At 42.4% G+C, this 15494-nt stretch overlaps 1 protein-coding gene across 1 annotated transcript in view; it reads left to right on the top strand.

Moving 5' to 3' along the window:
* The window catches only part of Trak2 (trafficking kinesin protein 2), a 53347-nt gene extending 40768 nt beyond the window's left edge, over positions 1-12579 (top strand). The window contains exons 10-16 of the mRNA XM_051190273.1: positions 495-632; positions 3003-3079; positions 3439-3639; positions 4501-4796; positions 5929-6195; positions 7909-8014; positions 8882-12579. Of these exons, the coding sequence (XP_051046230.1) occupies positions 495-632; positions 3003-3079; positions 3439-3639; positions 4501-4796; positions 5929-6195; positions 7909-8014; positions 8882-9560 (1764 nt within the window). The 3' untranslated portion in view covers positions 9561-12579. The remainder of the gene's footprint in view (positions 1-494; positions 633-3002; positions 3080-3438; positions 3640-4500; positions 4797-5928; positions 6196-7908; positions 8015-8881) is intronic.
* The last annotated feature ends 2915 nt before the right edge of the window (positions 12580-15494 follow it).

Below are 15494 nucleotides of genomic sequence, written 5' to 3'. Positions count from 1 at the left end.
GAGATTTTTCAGTTAAAATACACTCTGAAATTTATACTTTTGCCAAACACTAAAAGGTTTTCAAAACGGTTGAGGGGGCTTGTTTAGGTGATGGGACACCCTGACATTAAATGAGTCGCTTTCTAGACTCTTGATCTTGTCCCTGAAAGACTTCAGAGAAAATGTACTATTGTGCTAACCCTAATGGGATAACACTTTTATATTTCCTCCATGGGTGTTTGGGCACAAGCCACCAGGTACTGAATTGACAGTTTAGGTTGTATCCGAGACATTTCAGATTTGAGCAGTCACGTTTTTTTCTGCACTTGCCCAAGACATCTCAGATCCTGGCAGCTTAATGTGAATTACTCATGGCTGTTAGAGATGTTTAAATGTACACACTCCGCTGGGCCCCGGATACAATTAATAACCCCCCCGCAACTCCTTATCCCAGGGGTTCACGGTTAACAAGAGTTGTCCGGGGAGATTATAAGTGTGCTGCTTTTCTCCTTCAGCTTCATGACTTACAAGACAGAAACATGGAGTGCCTGGGAATGTTACATGAGTCCCAAGAAGAAATAAAAGAGCTTCGTAGCAAATGTGGCCCTGCTGCTCACCTCTGCTTCTCCCAGTCTTACGGAGCTTTCACAGGGGTAAGAGACAAGAACGCTGCTGTGTGCTTAAGGAGAGCACAGAGGAGCTTGCATTCCATTTCCAGAGTGTGCTGTGGCTTATGATGCCGTGCAGTATCCAGAAAACAGAGGGCATGCTTTGCTCTTGTTTCTGGGACACAGTTACTGAGTCAAGTTTAATTTGCGTATCCACCTCTTCCTCATCACTCTCATTTATTTTCACAGATGATATTCTAAACTTGCTGCAGTGTTTGAGGTAAACTTAAGGAAACTGGGTTGGACCTGCATACCTGCAAACGAGGTTATCCTACCTCAGAACCACCACCTATCACTTACCTAAGCTGTACTTTTCAATCTGTGTCTGTTTGCTTTGTGTGTGTTTGAAGTACATGATCTGTAGCATAGTTGTGAAGGTCAGAGCAATTTGTGGAAGTTAATTTTTTTTTCTTGCCCCCAGGATGTGGGACCCAGGCATTAATAAACTCAGGTCATCAGACTTGGAAGCAAGCCTTTGCCCATAGAGCCATGTCCCTGGCCACATACTCCCCCTCCCCCATCTCCCCTCCCCCTTTAGTGTATGTCCATTTGCATGTGCCTGTTTGTGTGTCATGTGCACATATGGAGACCAGAAGACAATTTTTGTGCTGGCTAGTATTTGTTGACTTGACATAGGCTAGGGTAATTTGGGAAGAGGTGCTCTCAACTGGGAAAATGCCTCCATAAGATAGGCCTGTGGGCAAGCCCGTGGCATATTGTCTTAATTGGTGATTGGTAGAAGAGGGCCCAGCCACTATGGTGGTGCTACCCTGGCCAGTGACCCTGAAGAAAGCAGGCGGAAGCTCCTGCTTCCTGCCTTGAGTTCCAGACCTGACTTCCCTGGGTGCTAGAGTCATAATCCCAAAGGTGAGGTGGCCCTTGCCTCCCGAGGTTGCTTTTTGTCACAGTGATTTGTCACAGCAGTAGACACTCTAAGACAGCTTCCTAGAGTTGGTCCTCTCTCTGCCATGTGAGTTTCGGGGATCTTGTCTGCCCTGTGGCATGCTTTAAGCATCTAAGCCTCTATCGATAAAGTGTAAGTCTCCATAGATAGGAACCTTGACTTTTTAATTCATTAAGAAACAGTATTTGGGGAATGGTAGAACACAATTAAAAATTGAGCTTGTGCCAGAACTTGTCACATTGCTTCAAAGAGCTGTTTTAATACCTGTTTCTTACAGAAACCATGTGCAACTCTGAGCACAGGCCAGCCTCCGACTTGTTATGTAGCACAGGCTAGCCAGACTGACTTGGGTGTTTTTACATGTGTGTGTGCGCATGCATGTGAGTGTGTGTGCTAGCTTCAACCTCCTAGGCTCAAGTGATCCTCTGCCTCAGCCTTACTACTTGAGATTACCTGTGCAGAACACTCCCCTGCCCCCAGCTCCAAAAATGTCCTTTGAAGGATATGTTTAGGGGCTGGCAAGATGGTTCAGTGGATAAAAGGCCTTTGCCACTCAAAACTGGAGGCTTGATCCCCAGAATCCACATAAAAGTTAAAGAGGAAACCAAATCTACAGAGTTGTTTTCTGACCTTCAGACACACACACACACACACACACACACACACACACACACACTCACTCACACATACACACATACACACACTCACATACACACACACACACACACACAGAGAGAGAGTAAGGAAAACACGGTACATTTATATGTGGTTATTTCAGTGTGAAATAATGCTATGTGTTATTTAAGGTTAATGTTAATTAACTATAAATTTTTGGTTAGTGTTATCTGCCAGTTTTTTACACTTGAAAGTTAATATTAATAATGAACTAATTAAATTAGCACTACTAGTTTACTGTACATAAATGAAAGCTAGTAGATACTGCATTAACTACGTGGTCAAGGGTAAATATCTTCATCAAACCTTTAGCCATTGGTTTTAACCCCATCCAGGGTTCTTTGGTTATGTCTGTGATGACTACTGCTCTGGTTTCGTTTTTTGTTGCTGTGATACATTTCTCTGACGAAAAGCAGCTTGGGGGAGAAAGCGTTTATTTTTCCTCCCGACTCTAGGTTTGTTAAGTCTGTTGTTGAAAGTCCAGACAGCAGGGATCTAAATCAGCTGCTCACAACACATGCACATCCGAGCAGAGGAAAGTGAAGGACGTCCACTCGCTTGCTTGTTCATTGCTACCTGGGAAAAATGCTTCCCAAAAGGAGAGCTGAGTCTTCCTTAAGAGTTTCTGTTTCCACAGTCTCTCTTCCTCCTTTGAATTTTAGTCGGCATTTTCTTGTATTTCCTTTTCTTATAACATAAAAAATGCATGCTTGTACAGACTTTACAGTCATGTGAGGGTAGTAATCACTTTACAAATCTTGAACTCCATTTCTTAGGAATCGTTGGCAGCTGAGATTGAAGGGACCATGCGTAAAAAGCTGAGCTTGGATGAGGAATCTGTATTTAAACAAAAGTAAGTACAGTTCACAAAGGCTGTTATTGTGTTTGGAGTAGAAATTCTAAAGCCGCAGTCCAGGGAATGCAGTAGTGATGGAGGCTCGGGAGGCAGAGCCAGGTCCTGGGTTTGACCCCTGGGCACTGAGGGAAGAAACACACACACAGTGATGAATGCTGGTGGGGAGTGACTTTGTACTGTGAAGACAGTCTTCTCATGCGGGAGCTCTCCTGTACCAAAGCTGATTTTCTCCTTTCTCCCTCACTTGAGAGTGTGCAGAACAGCTTCATTTCTGGTTCTGTCTGTACATGGTCAGGTCTCAGGGGTGCCCTCTAGTGGGTGCTAGTAACAGGACCAAATGTTTCTCTTTTTGACAGGGCCCAGCAGAAACGGGTGTTTGATACTGTCAAGGTTGCCAATGATACTCGAGGCCGCTCTGTTACCTTCCCAGCCCTGCTACCCATCCCAGGTTCCAACCGTTCAAGTGTCATCATGACAGCAAAACCCTTTGAGTCTGGTGTCCAGCAAACAGAGGACAACACACTCCTGAACCATAGGAGCAGCACCGAGGTTCCAGGGTAAGGCATGGGTCCTGGTGTGGGTCTGTGTCCCTTGTGTACTCAGTTCACTTGCAGTGGCTGAGAGGACTGTCCCTTCTGCATCAATTCTAAACTACCTCCCAATTTCACAATGCTGAAGAACAAAAAAACGTGCATCGGAGCCCTATGGTGATGCAAGCTTTTGTAATTTACAATCCTTGTTGTCTTTTAAATATTCTGCATATTTGGAGGATGTTTGTGGCCCAGAATAAATCTCTTCACACCATTTTCAGCATAGTTACTCTTTTCTTTCTTTCTTTCTTTCTTTCTTTTTTTTTTTTTCTTTTTGGTCGTTGTTTTCTTTATTTTTGTGTAGGGTGTTTTCCTGTGTAGCCAGACTTCTCTGTACTTTCTGTGCAGCCCAGACTGCCATCCAAATCATGATTCTCCTACCTCAGTCTCTTGAGTCCCACTACACCCTACTCACATTTTTAAAGTAATTACATTTTGTGGTTAATAGCATATAATAGTTTATGGCTAACACTTCTCTTCATGCACAGTTATAACTCTTGCACTCAGTGAACTGTAGTAATACTTGCTTTGGGATTATCTGACCTGAACATAAAGGTAGATATACCTGCAGTTTCATAATTAAATGAAATGTAAAAGTTAGCAAACACAATATACTTTTGATTCTCTAGAAGTAATTGGAAATGATGAATTACAGTGATATGTAGTATTATTGGTGGTTTTGATTGCGGTTGTTTTCCATATTTCAAATAACTTAGAAAACACCTCATTCCTAAGGGCAGTCTTTTGAATGTCCAGCACTGTAGAAAGAACAGGTCTAGATTGTGCACATAACCTACAATCTCATCAGCAAATATGATTTCCCCACAGGAACTCTCAGCCCACAAGCCAACAAGGACCCACTGAAGATAGTGATTTGGCTACGGCATTGCATCGCCTTAGCCTGCGAAGACAGAATTACTTAAGTGAGAAACAGTTCTTTGCTGAAGAATGGGAACGCAAGATCCAGGTTCTGGCTGAGAAGGAAGGAGTTAGTAGCTGTGACACCCCCTCAGGGAACCTGGACTCATTCTGCACTGACCAATCGGAGACCACGGACCTTGGCAGTGCCAGCTGCCTTCGAGGCTTCATGCCTGAAAAATTACAGATTGTCAAGCCCCTAGAAGGTAATAAGTCAGTAACAGCTTTTGGATTCTGTGTGTATGTAAGGCGTCTCTCCTAGAATTGAAATCTGTGCAGCATTGATGAGAGCACCGTGTGCACGAGCTATCTGTCACTCTTAAACCTGCTGTGTGTGTGTGTGTGGGGGGTGACGCTATGTACTGGACAGTCGGTGAGCAATGAGACCTGTGTCACTAAGTCTTCAGCCATTCATTCTTTTCTGATGTTTTGGTGTCAGTGGAAGAGGGACGTGGAAAGAGTCTTTTCCTAACTGTTGTTATGGAATATCATTGATAGTGGTTGCCATGGTAAAACCAACAGGGTGTAAGAAATGAAAATGGTCCTTCTCCACCTACAGAGAACTTGACCCAACAAGCGTCATTGACATAGAGGCACACATGTATACCTGTACTTTTTTCTCCTTCAGTTCAGTTTTATCCAAAAATATGAGTTAAGTTCAAAATAAATATCTGATTTATGGGATGGTTCATAAGTGACTCTCTGATACTGTGCTAAAAACTTTTTATTAAAAGTTTGAGTAGGTAGCCTATAAGGACTCCTAGTTAGATACAAGTTTCAGTTAGAGTTGCCAGTTTTTGGGTGAAATTATCATAGTGACACAATTAGATGTTACATCAGGTACAAGGGAATGGGATGACCATTCACCAGCATCCCATAGGCTGGAACCAAAGGGATGTGTTCTCCATTCTATCACCTACATTTTCCTGTTCCTCTGTGAGTCCAGGAAAACAGTGTCATGAACAAGTAGAAAAGTACACAAAGAAATTCAAGTTACTTTCCAACCTAAGTGCCCAGTGTTTACTTCCAAGTTCATAGACTACGCCAGGTGAGCACTGGTTTCGACACCTGGAAAGTGCAGCCTAGGTCCTGTTAAAAATGCCTTAGTTGGTTTTTTTTTTCTCTTCTTTGGATATCCCTTTGAAGATTGTCTTTTGAAATAGAAAAGCTATTGCTCAGACATTCAACATCATGTCAGCTTTCTATAGAGAACTTAAATGTATCAAAGCCAGTCAGTACCACTGTCTTTATCATTATTGTTATTACTCACTGATTCTAGCTTCTTCCAGGTTGAGGATTTGGGGGAAGTGTAATGCATGCCTCTCCTGTTGCCTGCAGGGTCACAGACTCTACATCATTGGCAGCAGCTTGCTCAACCAAACCTGGGAACCATCCTTGACCCACGGCCAGGCGTCATTACCAAAGGCTTCACCCAAATGCCCACAGAGGTCGTCTATCACATCTCAGATTTAGAGGAGGATGAAGAAGAGGGAATCACTTTTCAGGTTCAGCAGCCTCTTCAGGTGGAGCAGAAACCTGCAGCTCCCTCGCCAGTTACAGCGATCTTCCTGCCACCCATTAGCTCAACAGGTGGACCAGTTACAGGTGAGAAGGTCTTGCTGACCATGGCCTCATAAGCAGTGCATTGCATGGCCCCACTGTGGTTATCCGGCAACCCCTGCGCCGTCTCACTGGCATGCACTCACTAGGGGAAGTAATATAATACAAATCTGTAGCATTGCTGACATTTCTAACTTTCTCCATTTTGTCCTATCAGCCTGCAAAAGTAAATTAGGAAGAGAAAGGGATCAAGTCCATTATGGTTTGCAAGCCTTCTGGTCTCAGGACCCTTTGATACTCTTTATCTATATGGCTTATGTCTGTTGACACTAATTAAGTTAGAATAAAAACATTAGCTAATTTAAAAATGAAAGTTCTGAGCTGGATAGTAGTGGCACACGCCTTTAATCCCAGCCCTAGGGAGGCAGAGGCAGATTGGATCTCTGAATTTGAAGCCAACCTGGTCTACAGAATAAGTTCCGGGACAGCCAGTGCTACACAGAGAAACCCTGTCTCAAAAACAAACAAACAAAAATGAAAGAAACAAAATAAATAAAAAAAAAAAGTGTTTAATAATTTTTCAAGAATTATGGTGTTTGTTTGAAATCAGATAAAAGCTTGGTAAGTGGTAGTTTCTTGAATAGTTACATCATTGTGGAATCTGAAACCCTAGCAATGAATTTCATATTAGTTTTTATTAAAGTGTTTTTGGCCTTCACTTTGAATTTTGCTCGTGCATGGTTTGGTGACCTGCCCTGGTCATTAAGACAGTTACACAGATACGTGGATATTGACGTTACTACTAACCTCCTCAGGTGAAAGGCTGTGTTAGTGTGTTTTCAAGCTCAGTAAGTTTCTCAAAACTGATTTTCACTTGAAGCTTACATTTGTCATTGGTAGAAAATATTGACAGCTTTTTTCCCCCAAGAAATGCCTGCCAGATTCTCAAGTCAGAGTGAGTATGGCTTGTGTGTTAGTTGTGCTTTCTAGTAAACGGTATTCCCTGATACAGTGTCTTTCTGTAGGTAACCACCGTTTGTATCAGCTGCATCATAGACAGCAAGGGAACTTAGTGGACACTTCCTATATCCACGTACTGCATAGTGAAAAGATTCAAGACTTCATATTTTACTCCTTCATGAGAGGCTTTCAGTAAATCTGGCTTTTTAAAAAAATACCATATATATAAGGATGAAGAATACAAGTATAATCTGATATCATGGCCTTGATTTGTGCTAAGGGGCCAGAAGTTTTACCCCTAACTGCTTTTGTGCCAGAATACAAATATCAACACCCCATCAAAAAAAAAAAAAAAAAAAAAAAGCCTCATCCTGGAATTACCATGATGTTTTCTACAGTCAGCACACAATAAGAACCAGGGGAGTAGCTTGACCTAGGCACCTAGATAACTAGATCTTGAAATTTTTAATGTGTTTTTCAAAGTGTCTTTCTCTCATTTCTGAGCTATTTTTACTTCTTTTATTTATAATTTTAAAGTACTGGAAATTCTGTTATCTACTAATCAGTTAATACTAGTATATTCTTTATATATATTTAATTTCCATATTTAGGAGCTTTCTGCTAATCAGTTAATACTAGTATATTCTTTATATATATTTAATTTCCATATTTAGGAACTTTCTGCTACAAAAGGCAGTTGATAAATTCTGTATTGCTAACAAAATAATGGTGAGCCTTTTATGTTACTAACCTGGTCTTTCTATTCTGTGTTTGGCTCTCTAAAAATCTCTATTTCAGTTGCGACTTCGAACCCAGGAAAGTGTCTGTCATGCACGAACTCAACATTCACCTTCACCACCTGTAGGATCTTACACCCCTCTGACATCACCCAGGTTACCCCTAGGTAAGAGGGCCTGGGAAGTCAGGGGCCTCAAACAAGTTCCCTTTAGATGCTCAGGAATTTAGTTAGTGTTCTGAGACTATTTTGACATTGTGTTTTCTCATTTGATCATAACTCTTTGAAGTAGGCAGACTATGCTGGATAAAATGAAGAAATTAAGGCATAGAAAATTAAGGTGACTGACCCAGGAGCAGACAGCTAACAAATGACTCCCCGAGGTTGGTTGTTTGTACCCAGAGTGAACCAGGCTGCCAGGTGTGAGGTGCCACTCCCTTCACAAGAGCATTTGGACACTATCATATGTGTGGTCATCTTGTTCCAGTGAAAATGCATTAACTCCTGGTAGCATTTGTTCATGAAAGAACACTGACTAAAAATGCGCCCCTCCATTCCACCATGGCCATAAATATATGATTTATTTAGTTGTTTTTTGCTTTTTTGGGTTTGTTTTTTTTTTGTTGTGTGTGTATGTGTGTTTCTTAACTAAACACACAGTAAGAACAAGATCTAATAGCTGTCAAAGCTTTTCATAATTTTTAGTTTCTTAAAAATACATGTTCCAAAGCAAGACTGGCAGTGTGGTTCGTGAATATCCATGTTTTACTGCAGTTTAGAGTTAACCCTGTTTGAGAAAATGGCAGCTGAACAATTAGACACTTACTGTTTTTCAGTGAAATAAAGTTGGAAAGGCTGCCCTTCAGAACATGGCTGGTTGGTCACCCTCATGTAAATGAAAGGTTGCTTTGCACACAAGGCTGAGCACGCCATTGTTGCCTTGGTGGACTTCCTGTATGGAGCAGAGCAAATAAGAAACGTTAAATGCCGGCTTGCTGTCTCTGGTCCCTAAGCACTCTCCCTCTTTTCTGCCAGCTCCGGCTTCCCGTCCCTGTCCTGTGGAAGTAGTGGGAGCAGCTCCTCCAACACAGCTGTGAACTCTCCTGCCACATCCTACAGACTCAGCATTGGTGAATCCATCACAAACCGGCGCGACTCCACCATAACGTTCAGTAGCACACGGAGTCTAGCCAAGCTTCTGCAAGAGCGAGGCATCTCTGCTAAGGTGTACCACAGCCCTGCTTCAGAAAACCCCCTCCTGCAGCCTCGTCCCAAGGCCCTGGCCACCCCTTCCACACCACCAAATTCCCCATCGCAGTCTCCGTGCTCCTCTCCCTTGCCCTTTGAGCCCCGAGTCCATGTCTCCGAGAATTTTTTGGCTTCCCGACCAGCTGAAACATTCCTGCAAGAAATGTATGGCTTGAGACCTTCAAGGGCCCCTCCTGATGTTGGCCAGCTGAAGATGAACTTGGTAGACAGACTAAAGAGACTGGGGATAGCCAGAGTGGTCAAGACCCCTGATCCCCAGGAGAGCGGGAAGAGCCGAGAGGCAGAAGTGGCTCTCCAAAAGCCAGACTCTGCCATTTATTTAAATTCAAGTGGCAGTTTACTGGGTGGACTGAGGAGGAATCAGAGTCTTCCGGTCATGATGGGCAGCTTTGGAGCCCCAGTTTGCACAACCTCACCCAAAATGGGTATCCTGAAGGAAGACTGAGGCTCAACACTGGCCTCATGTATAAGTTAGCACATGAAGGAGAGAGAGATGCACTGAGAATGGGGACCTGTCTAAGGAGAGAGAAAGGATGTTGCAGAAGGGTTGTGGATGTGGAGAGTGTAGTGGAGGAATGGAAACATTTGGATGAGGTCTTTGATAATGGAGTATAGTAAATGGAAAGTGGGAACAAGAGACATGAGTAGGTTGGAGACAGAAACAGAAGAAAGGATCAGTGTGCTCCTTCAGCTGAGTGTCCTTGCCTTGAAAATAAAAGGGGAATAGAAAAATAAACCCACTCCTATTGAAATGTAACAGTAATACTTAAGTGCTGGCCCCTTGGTCCCTAGAGAACAGAAGCAGGAAGAGGCTGCCTAGGAGGAAAGCCAGGAAAGGTGTGCTGTCCCTGCAGGAGGCTGCTCCAGAGGGTTGGTGCAGTGTGGTGTCTGTTACTGAGACTGTAGATGCTTTCGCTGTTGTTGCCTGGTCAAATTATGCATCCAGCATCCATCCAATGGTACGTCACAGCATTAGCAAAATAAGGAGTTTTGTCTTGTCCCTTACTTCAAAAACGGAGACTTTCTCATTTCAGAACTTTCAGGCACTGAGAACCCAAACAGCACCCAGATTTCTTTGTATTTATGATTACTAAAACTTCAGTTTTTGAAACTTGTATTTTTGTACTACATAACAAAAAAAATTAAAAACGGTGATGTGAATGGGCTTGGGAGGGATTTAAAGAAGGAAAACAGGGGAATTTGGAATCAAGGAAGTTTTTCAGGATATTTCTTCTGGATAATACAGTGGCCAAGGAATGCAAACATAATTGCATGTTTCTCAAGTTTCCTTGGAGGCCAGAAGGGTTTAAACCAGAAGTGCAATCAGTAGGACTTAGATTATGTTGTATATTTATATATATAAATTTTTAAAGAAAAGTTAGTTGTAATTCACTTTTTCCAAAGTGTGCTATGCATATTTTTAATGAAAGATGACATGTATTTGCACAAAAATTCTCAGGCACATTAAATTATAAACTGCAGTAAAACCCAGGTGCTTGCTTTGAGAGTGTGTTTTTGTTGGATTTCAGTGTTTTCATTGTGTAAATTAAAATAGCTGCCTAGCTCTTGGTATCTGCAGAAGTGGAGAAGGACCTTGTGCATGAGAGAGCTGAAGACAAGTGAGGCCTGAAAAGGGTCCCGGCATCCGGCAGTGTGATGCAGGCCTTGAGCTGGGGAGAAGAGCTCTGCTTTCTTAGGTGGCAGGCTGTGGCTCTGTCTCTGAGAGTTATTCAAGAAAGTCACGAGCGGGAGATGAGAGGGAGCTCCTTGTTTTGTTTGTGAAATCAGGAAGTCTCTTACTTAGTCCTCTTGGTGCTTAACATGTAAGTATTTGTTGAGAGGAATTCTTCATTTCTGCAGGGAGTGGGACTTGCTTCCTTCTCTATCTTGAGCCTCCTCCCCAAGAAGAGATGCGCTCAAAGGGTTAAAAAAGATCCTTGTGATGGTAAAAACTATGGATTTTCTATGTTTCTAGAATCTTTAATAAGACTTTTCTAAATGAATTTCTCAGAAACAACAGGTGGAAAGAAGAGGTCCCCTCCCATTGCCACCCTTTGGTAGTCTAGCTGCTGTCAACAGATCTGCACGCACACATTTATGAAGGGCTCTGGGTTAGCAAAGTGACCTTGTACAAAGCAGGCATTAAAACAAGGATTCCTGGTGTTTCGAGTTCCTAAATATCCTAATTCACTTTTTTTAAGTAGCACTTGTTTCTCTAGTCTACAGATAACTGGGCTCCTCCCTCAGCAAAAGCTTCAAACTCTATCTTGGTTCCCGAAGAAAGGACTCTTCTGTTGTTTGGACATTTACAGCTTCCAAAGAAGGAGCAGCAGGAAGTAGGGAAGCGCAAGCTGGGGGCGCTATTAAAGTGTTAAGTACCCAGGTTTATAAATTCTCATAAACCACTATAAATTAAGCTGGCTTTTGTGGAGTTCTGTGTGGAGAGTACTTCTGTACTTTTGTGTAGTCCGTGTCTAAGTGGTCACTAGAGGCAGGTGGTGTCTTTAGCACCAAATGAGCACATCTGGGTAAAGAAACGAGACGGGTTTTTGAAAATTAAATTGGTTTTCATGTGTGGGAACCCAGTAATTGTAGCCTGGTGCATGCTTGTCTCTGCAAATGAATCCTGTCTTAAAGCTGGGTTTTGCTGATTGTGAAGTTTTCACCTAAAATTATTTTTGGTACTGATAATCTGTTACATCAGGCTATCTGTAAAATGTAGTAAGGACTGGAGCTTTCCAGCAAGTTCTTTCTCAATGGAATTAGTATGCTGTGATACTGTGCACATTTTCGTTTTGTTTACAGTATCAGCTGGTATGTACTTTCATGCTCCCATGGGAAAACCCAATGTGTCTCCTCCGTCAGGGTTTCCTGTGACTATTTCTCAGGTACTTCTGAGTGCCCTGTTACCTAGTAGGAGAACCTCTTGAGCTCAGAATTAAATTGCCCTGAATTTTGAAGATCCCAAATTTTATGTAAATAGCTTTAGGTTTAAATCTTTAGAAGTTAATGACCATTGTTAATTAAATAGGTTTTGTTTTTTAGTTTTGTGCTTGCCCTTGGTCTGATATAAATGATCAGATTCTGTCAGGGGAGGCCATTAGAGAAGGCTCTAGCCTCTATTGGAGGCACATTTTACACAGTATTCTAAGCTCCTAGTGTATCATTAGTAGCAGGTGGTTCTCACATCTGAAACTAGGGCTGTTTGCGTCTGGGGCCACTTCTGCCGTCAGTTATGTAGAGACCTATGCTCGGAATACACCTCAGGCATGCACAGTGCCTCTCGATAATTCTGAGTGTGGCCCCAGGCATGGCATGGGGCCCTGGGGGCCCCAGGAAAATACCGTTGCATCATATCTGGAACTTGACTTTGTCAAAAAAAAAAAAAAAAAAAACACTTTTTATGCACCTTTGTTTGCTTTATCAATTGTAACTCAGATAATAAACACAAATAGCTTCTTAAATTGTCCTGTCTCCCTGTGATTTTTGTTTCAGACTTATACAATCCAGCATGGAGTCTTTATGTTGGCTTTTACTAAAAAACATCCTGTATTTGTTGTACTAATACAAAAAAAAAGTCATTAATAGTCAAGTAATAAGCAGATCTTGGAATGTTTTATGATTTATTTTTACTTTTAAATTGTATTAATGTGGGGATGGTGTTGGGGTTCAGAGAAAATCTGCAAGACTCAGTTCTCTCCTTCAACCGTGTAGCTTCTGGGTATCAAATTCAGGTGAAAGAAAAGCTTGGCGTCAAGCACCTTTGCCCACTGAACCACTTGCCAGCCCTCGGGTATTTTTACACCTAGACTACACCATGAACATGTATCACAATGGCTCCGTCCCAGAGTAACACAAAGAATAAGGTCATTGCTAAGCAGATGTGAGTAGGAAGGCAGGGAGTATGATGTAGTTCTTTCCTATAGTTCACGATTTTCTGGTCACACAGCTATTTAGAAATTGTTTCCAAGTGTAAACATTGTTGGAATTAATAGAAAAGATCATTCAACATCTTTGTTTCTCCACAATTTTGTGTTTATATTGTCTGCTTGTGGGCTAGCATTCAGGGGGCAGAGACAGGTGGGTCTCTGAGTTCAAGGCCAGTCTGGTATATAGGGCAAGTTCCGGCACAGCAAGACCGGGTTAACATCCTCATTTCTTTGTGTTTTCTTTTATAACTATATTAGTCAACATTCATACACTCAAAACCCAACAAGAGTGAAGCTTTGAGTATCATGTTGCCTTCTGTCTGTTTTCACTGAATTAAGTTAGACTTATGCTAATATCATTTTGTTTTTCATTGTTTTATATGAAGGGCCAAATGCCACAAAATTTTCAAATGAAAACAAGTCTAAATACAGCTATTGGCTGGCAAGTGGTGGATAGCTTAAAAAAAAAAATAGCATGCAAAGTGTGCCACAGGTGATGAGGTGTTATTGAAAAAGACATGGGCTCAAAAAGAATTTCACAAAATTTAATTTTCTGGTCATTTCTCTGAAATCAGTGATTATATTTGTTTGTTTAAATTCTTCTCTCTCATGTTACATCCCGGCTGAAGTTTCCCTCCTCTCCTCCAACTCCTCTCCAGACCCACTCTCCATTTCTCTTCAGGAAAGAGCAGGTTTCCCAGGGGTATCAATCAAATATGATATGTCAAGTTGCAATGAGAATGAGCATGTCCCCTCATACTAAGGCTGGACAAGGTATCCAGTACGAGGAAGGGATCCCAAAAACAAGCAAAGGAGTCAGAGACTGCCCCTGGTCCCACTGTTAGGAGCCGGACAGAACATCAGACTACTCAACCGTAACATGCAGAAGACGTAGGTCAAACCCAGGCAGGCTCCCTAGTTGTCACTTCAGTTTCTGTGAGCCCTTGTTGATTGATTCTGCGTGCCATTTTCTCATGGTGTCCTTGACCCCTCTGGCTCCCATAATCCATCCTCCCCCTCTTATTTGGGATTCCCTGAGCTCCACCTAACGTTTGGCTGTGGGTCTGCATCTGCTCCCATCAGTTGCTGGATGAAACTCCTTGATGACAATTGGACTAGTTACCAATCTGCAAATATAGCAGATTATCATTAGGAATCTTTTCATTGACTTTTTTTTTTTTTTTTTTTTTTTTTTTTTTGGCCAGTTGTTTGGTTCTATTCTAGGTCTCTGTGCTGTCCAGCCTCTGGGTTCTGGCCACCCAGGCATTGTCAGGGATGGGCTTCCTCTTGTGGGTATGGGTCTCAGGATGGACCAGTCATGTCAGCCACTCCCAATAGTTCTGTGCCTCCTTTACCCCAGTATATCTTGCAGACAGGACAAACTGTAGGTCAAAGGTTATGTGTCTGGGTTGGTGTCCCAGTCCCTCCACTGGAAGCCTTGCCTGGTTACAGAACATGGCCAGTTCAGGCTCTGTATCCCCCAGTACTAGGAGTTTTCACAAGGTTCATCCTCATAGATTCCTGGGTGTTTCTATTGCACTAGGCTTCTACCTCAGCCCCCAGATGTCCCCCAATTGCAGTCATCTCTCCCAGGCCTCTCTTCCTCCATCTCCCACACTGTTTTCCATCCCTGTCAGACCCCAGTCCACCCTCAAAATCTATTCCCTCTTCCCAGAGAGATCCATGCATCCCACCCCACCTTGAGCCCTCTTTGTTACCTAGCCTCTCTAGGTCTATGGATTATAGCACAGTTATCCTTTACTTTACATCTAATATCCACTAATAAGTGAGTACATACCATGTTTGTCTTTCTGGGCCTGGGTTACCTCACTCAGGATGACATTTTCTAGTTTCATCCATTCGCCTGCAAGTTTCATGATATTTTTTTTTTTAACAATTGAGTAATACTCCACTGCAAATGTACCACTTTATCCATTCTTCAGTTGAGGGACATCTAGATTGTTTCCAGTTTCTGGCTATTATTTTGTTTGTTTTTTGGTTTTTTGAGATAGCGTTTCTTTGTGACTTTGGAACTAGCTCTTGTAGACCAGGCTGGTCTTGAACTCACAGAGATCTGCCTGCCTCTGACTCCCGAGTGCTGGGATTAAAGGCATGTGGCACCACTGCCTGGCAAGTTTCTGGCTATTGTGAATAAAGCTACTATGAACATAGTTGAACAAGTTTCCTTGTTGTAGGGTGGATCTTCCTTTGAGTATATGCCCAGGAGTGATATAGTTGGGTCTTGAGGTAGACAGATACCTAGTTTTCTGACAAACTGCCACATTGCTTTCCAAAGTAGCAATGGAGGAGTGTTCCCTTGCTCCACATCCTCACCAGCATGAGCTGTCACTTATGTTTATCTTAGCCATTCTGATGGGTGTAAGATGGATTCTCAAAGTCATTTTGATTGCATTTCCCTAATGGCTAATGATGTTGAACATTTCTTTATT

The sequence above is a fragment of the Phodopus roborovskii genome, unplaced genomic scaffold (genome assembly GCF_943737965.1).
Source record: "Phodopus roborovskii unplaced genomic scaffold, PHOROB, whole genome shotgun sequence".
NCBI lineage: Eukaryota > Metazoa > Chordata > Mammalia > Rodentia > Cricetidae > Phodopus > Phodopus roborovskii.
The sequence above is the reverse complement of the archived record's forward strand: the minus strand, read 5'-3'. Positions and strand labels throughout refer to the sequence as shown.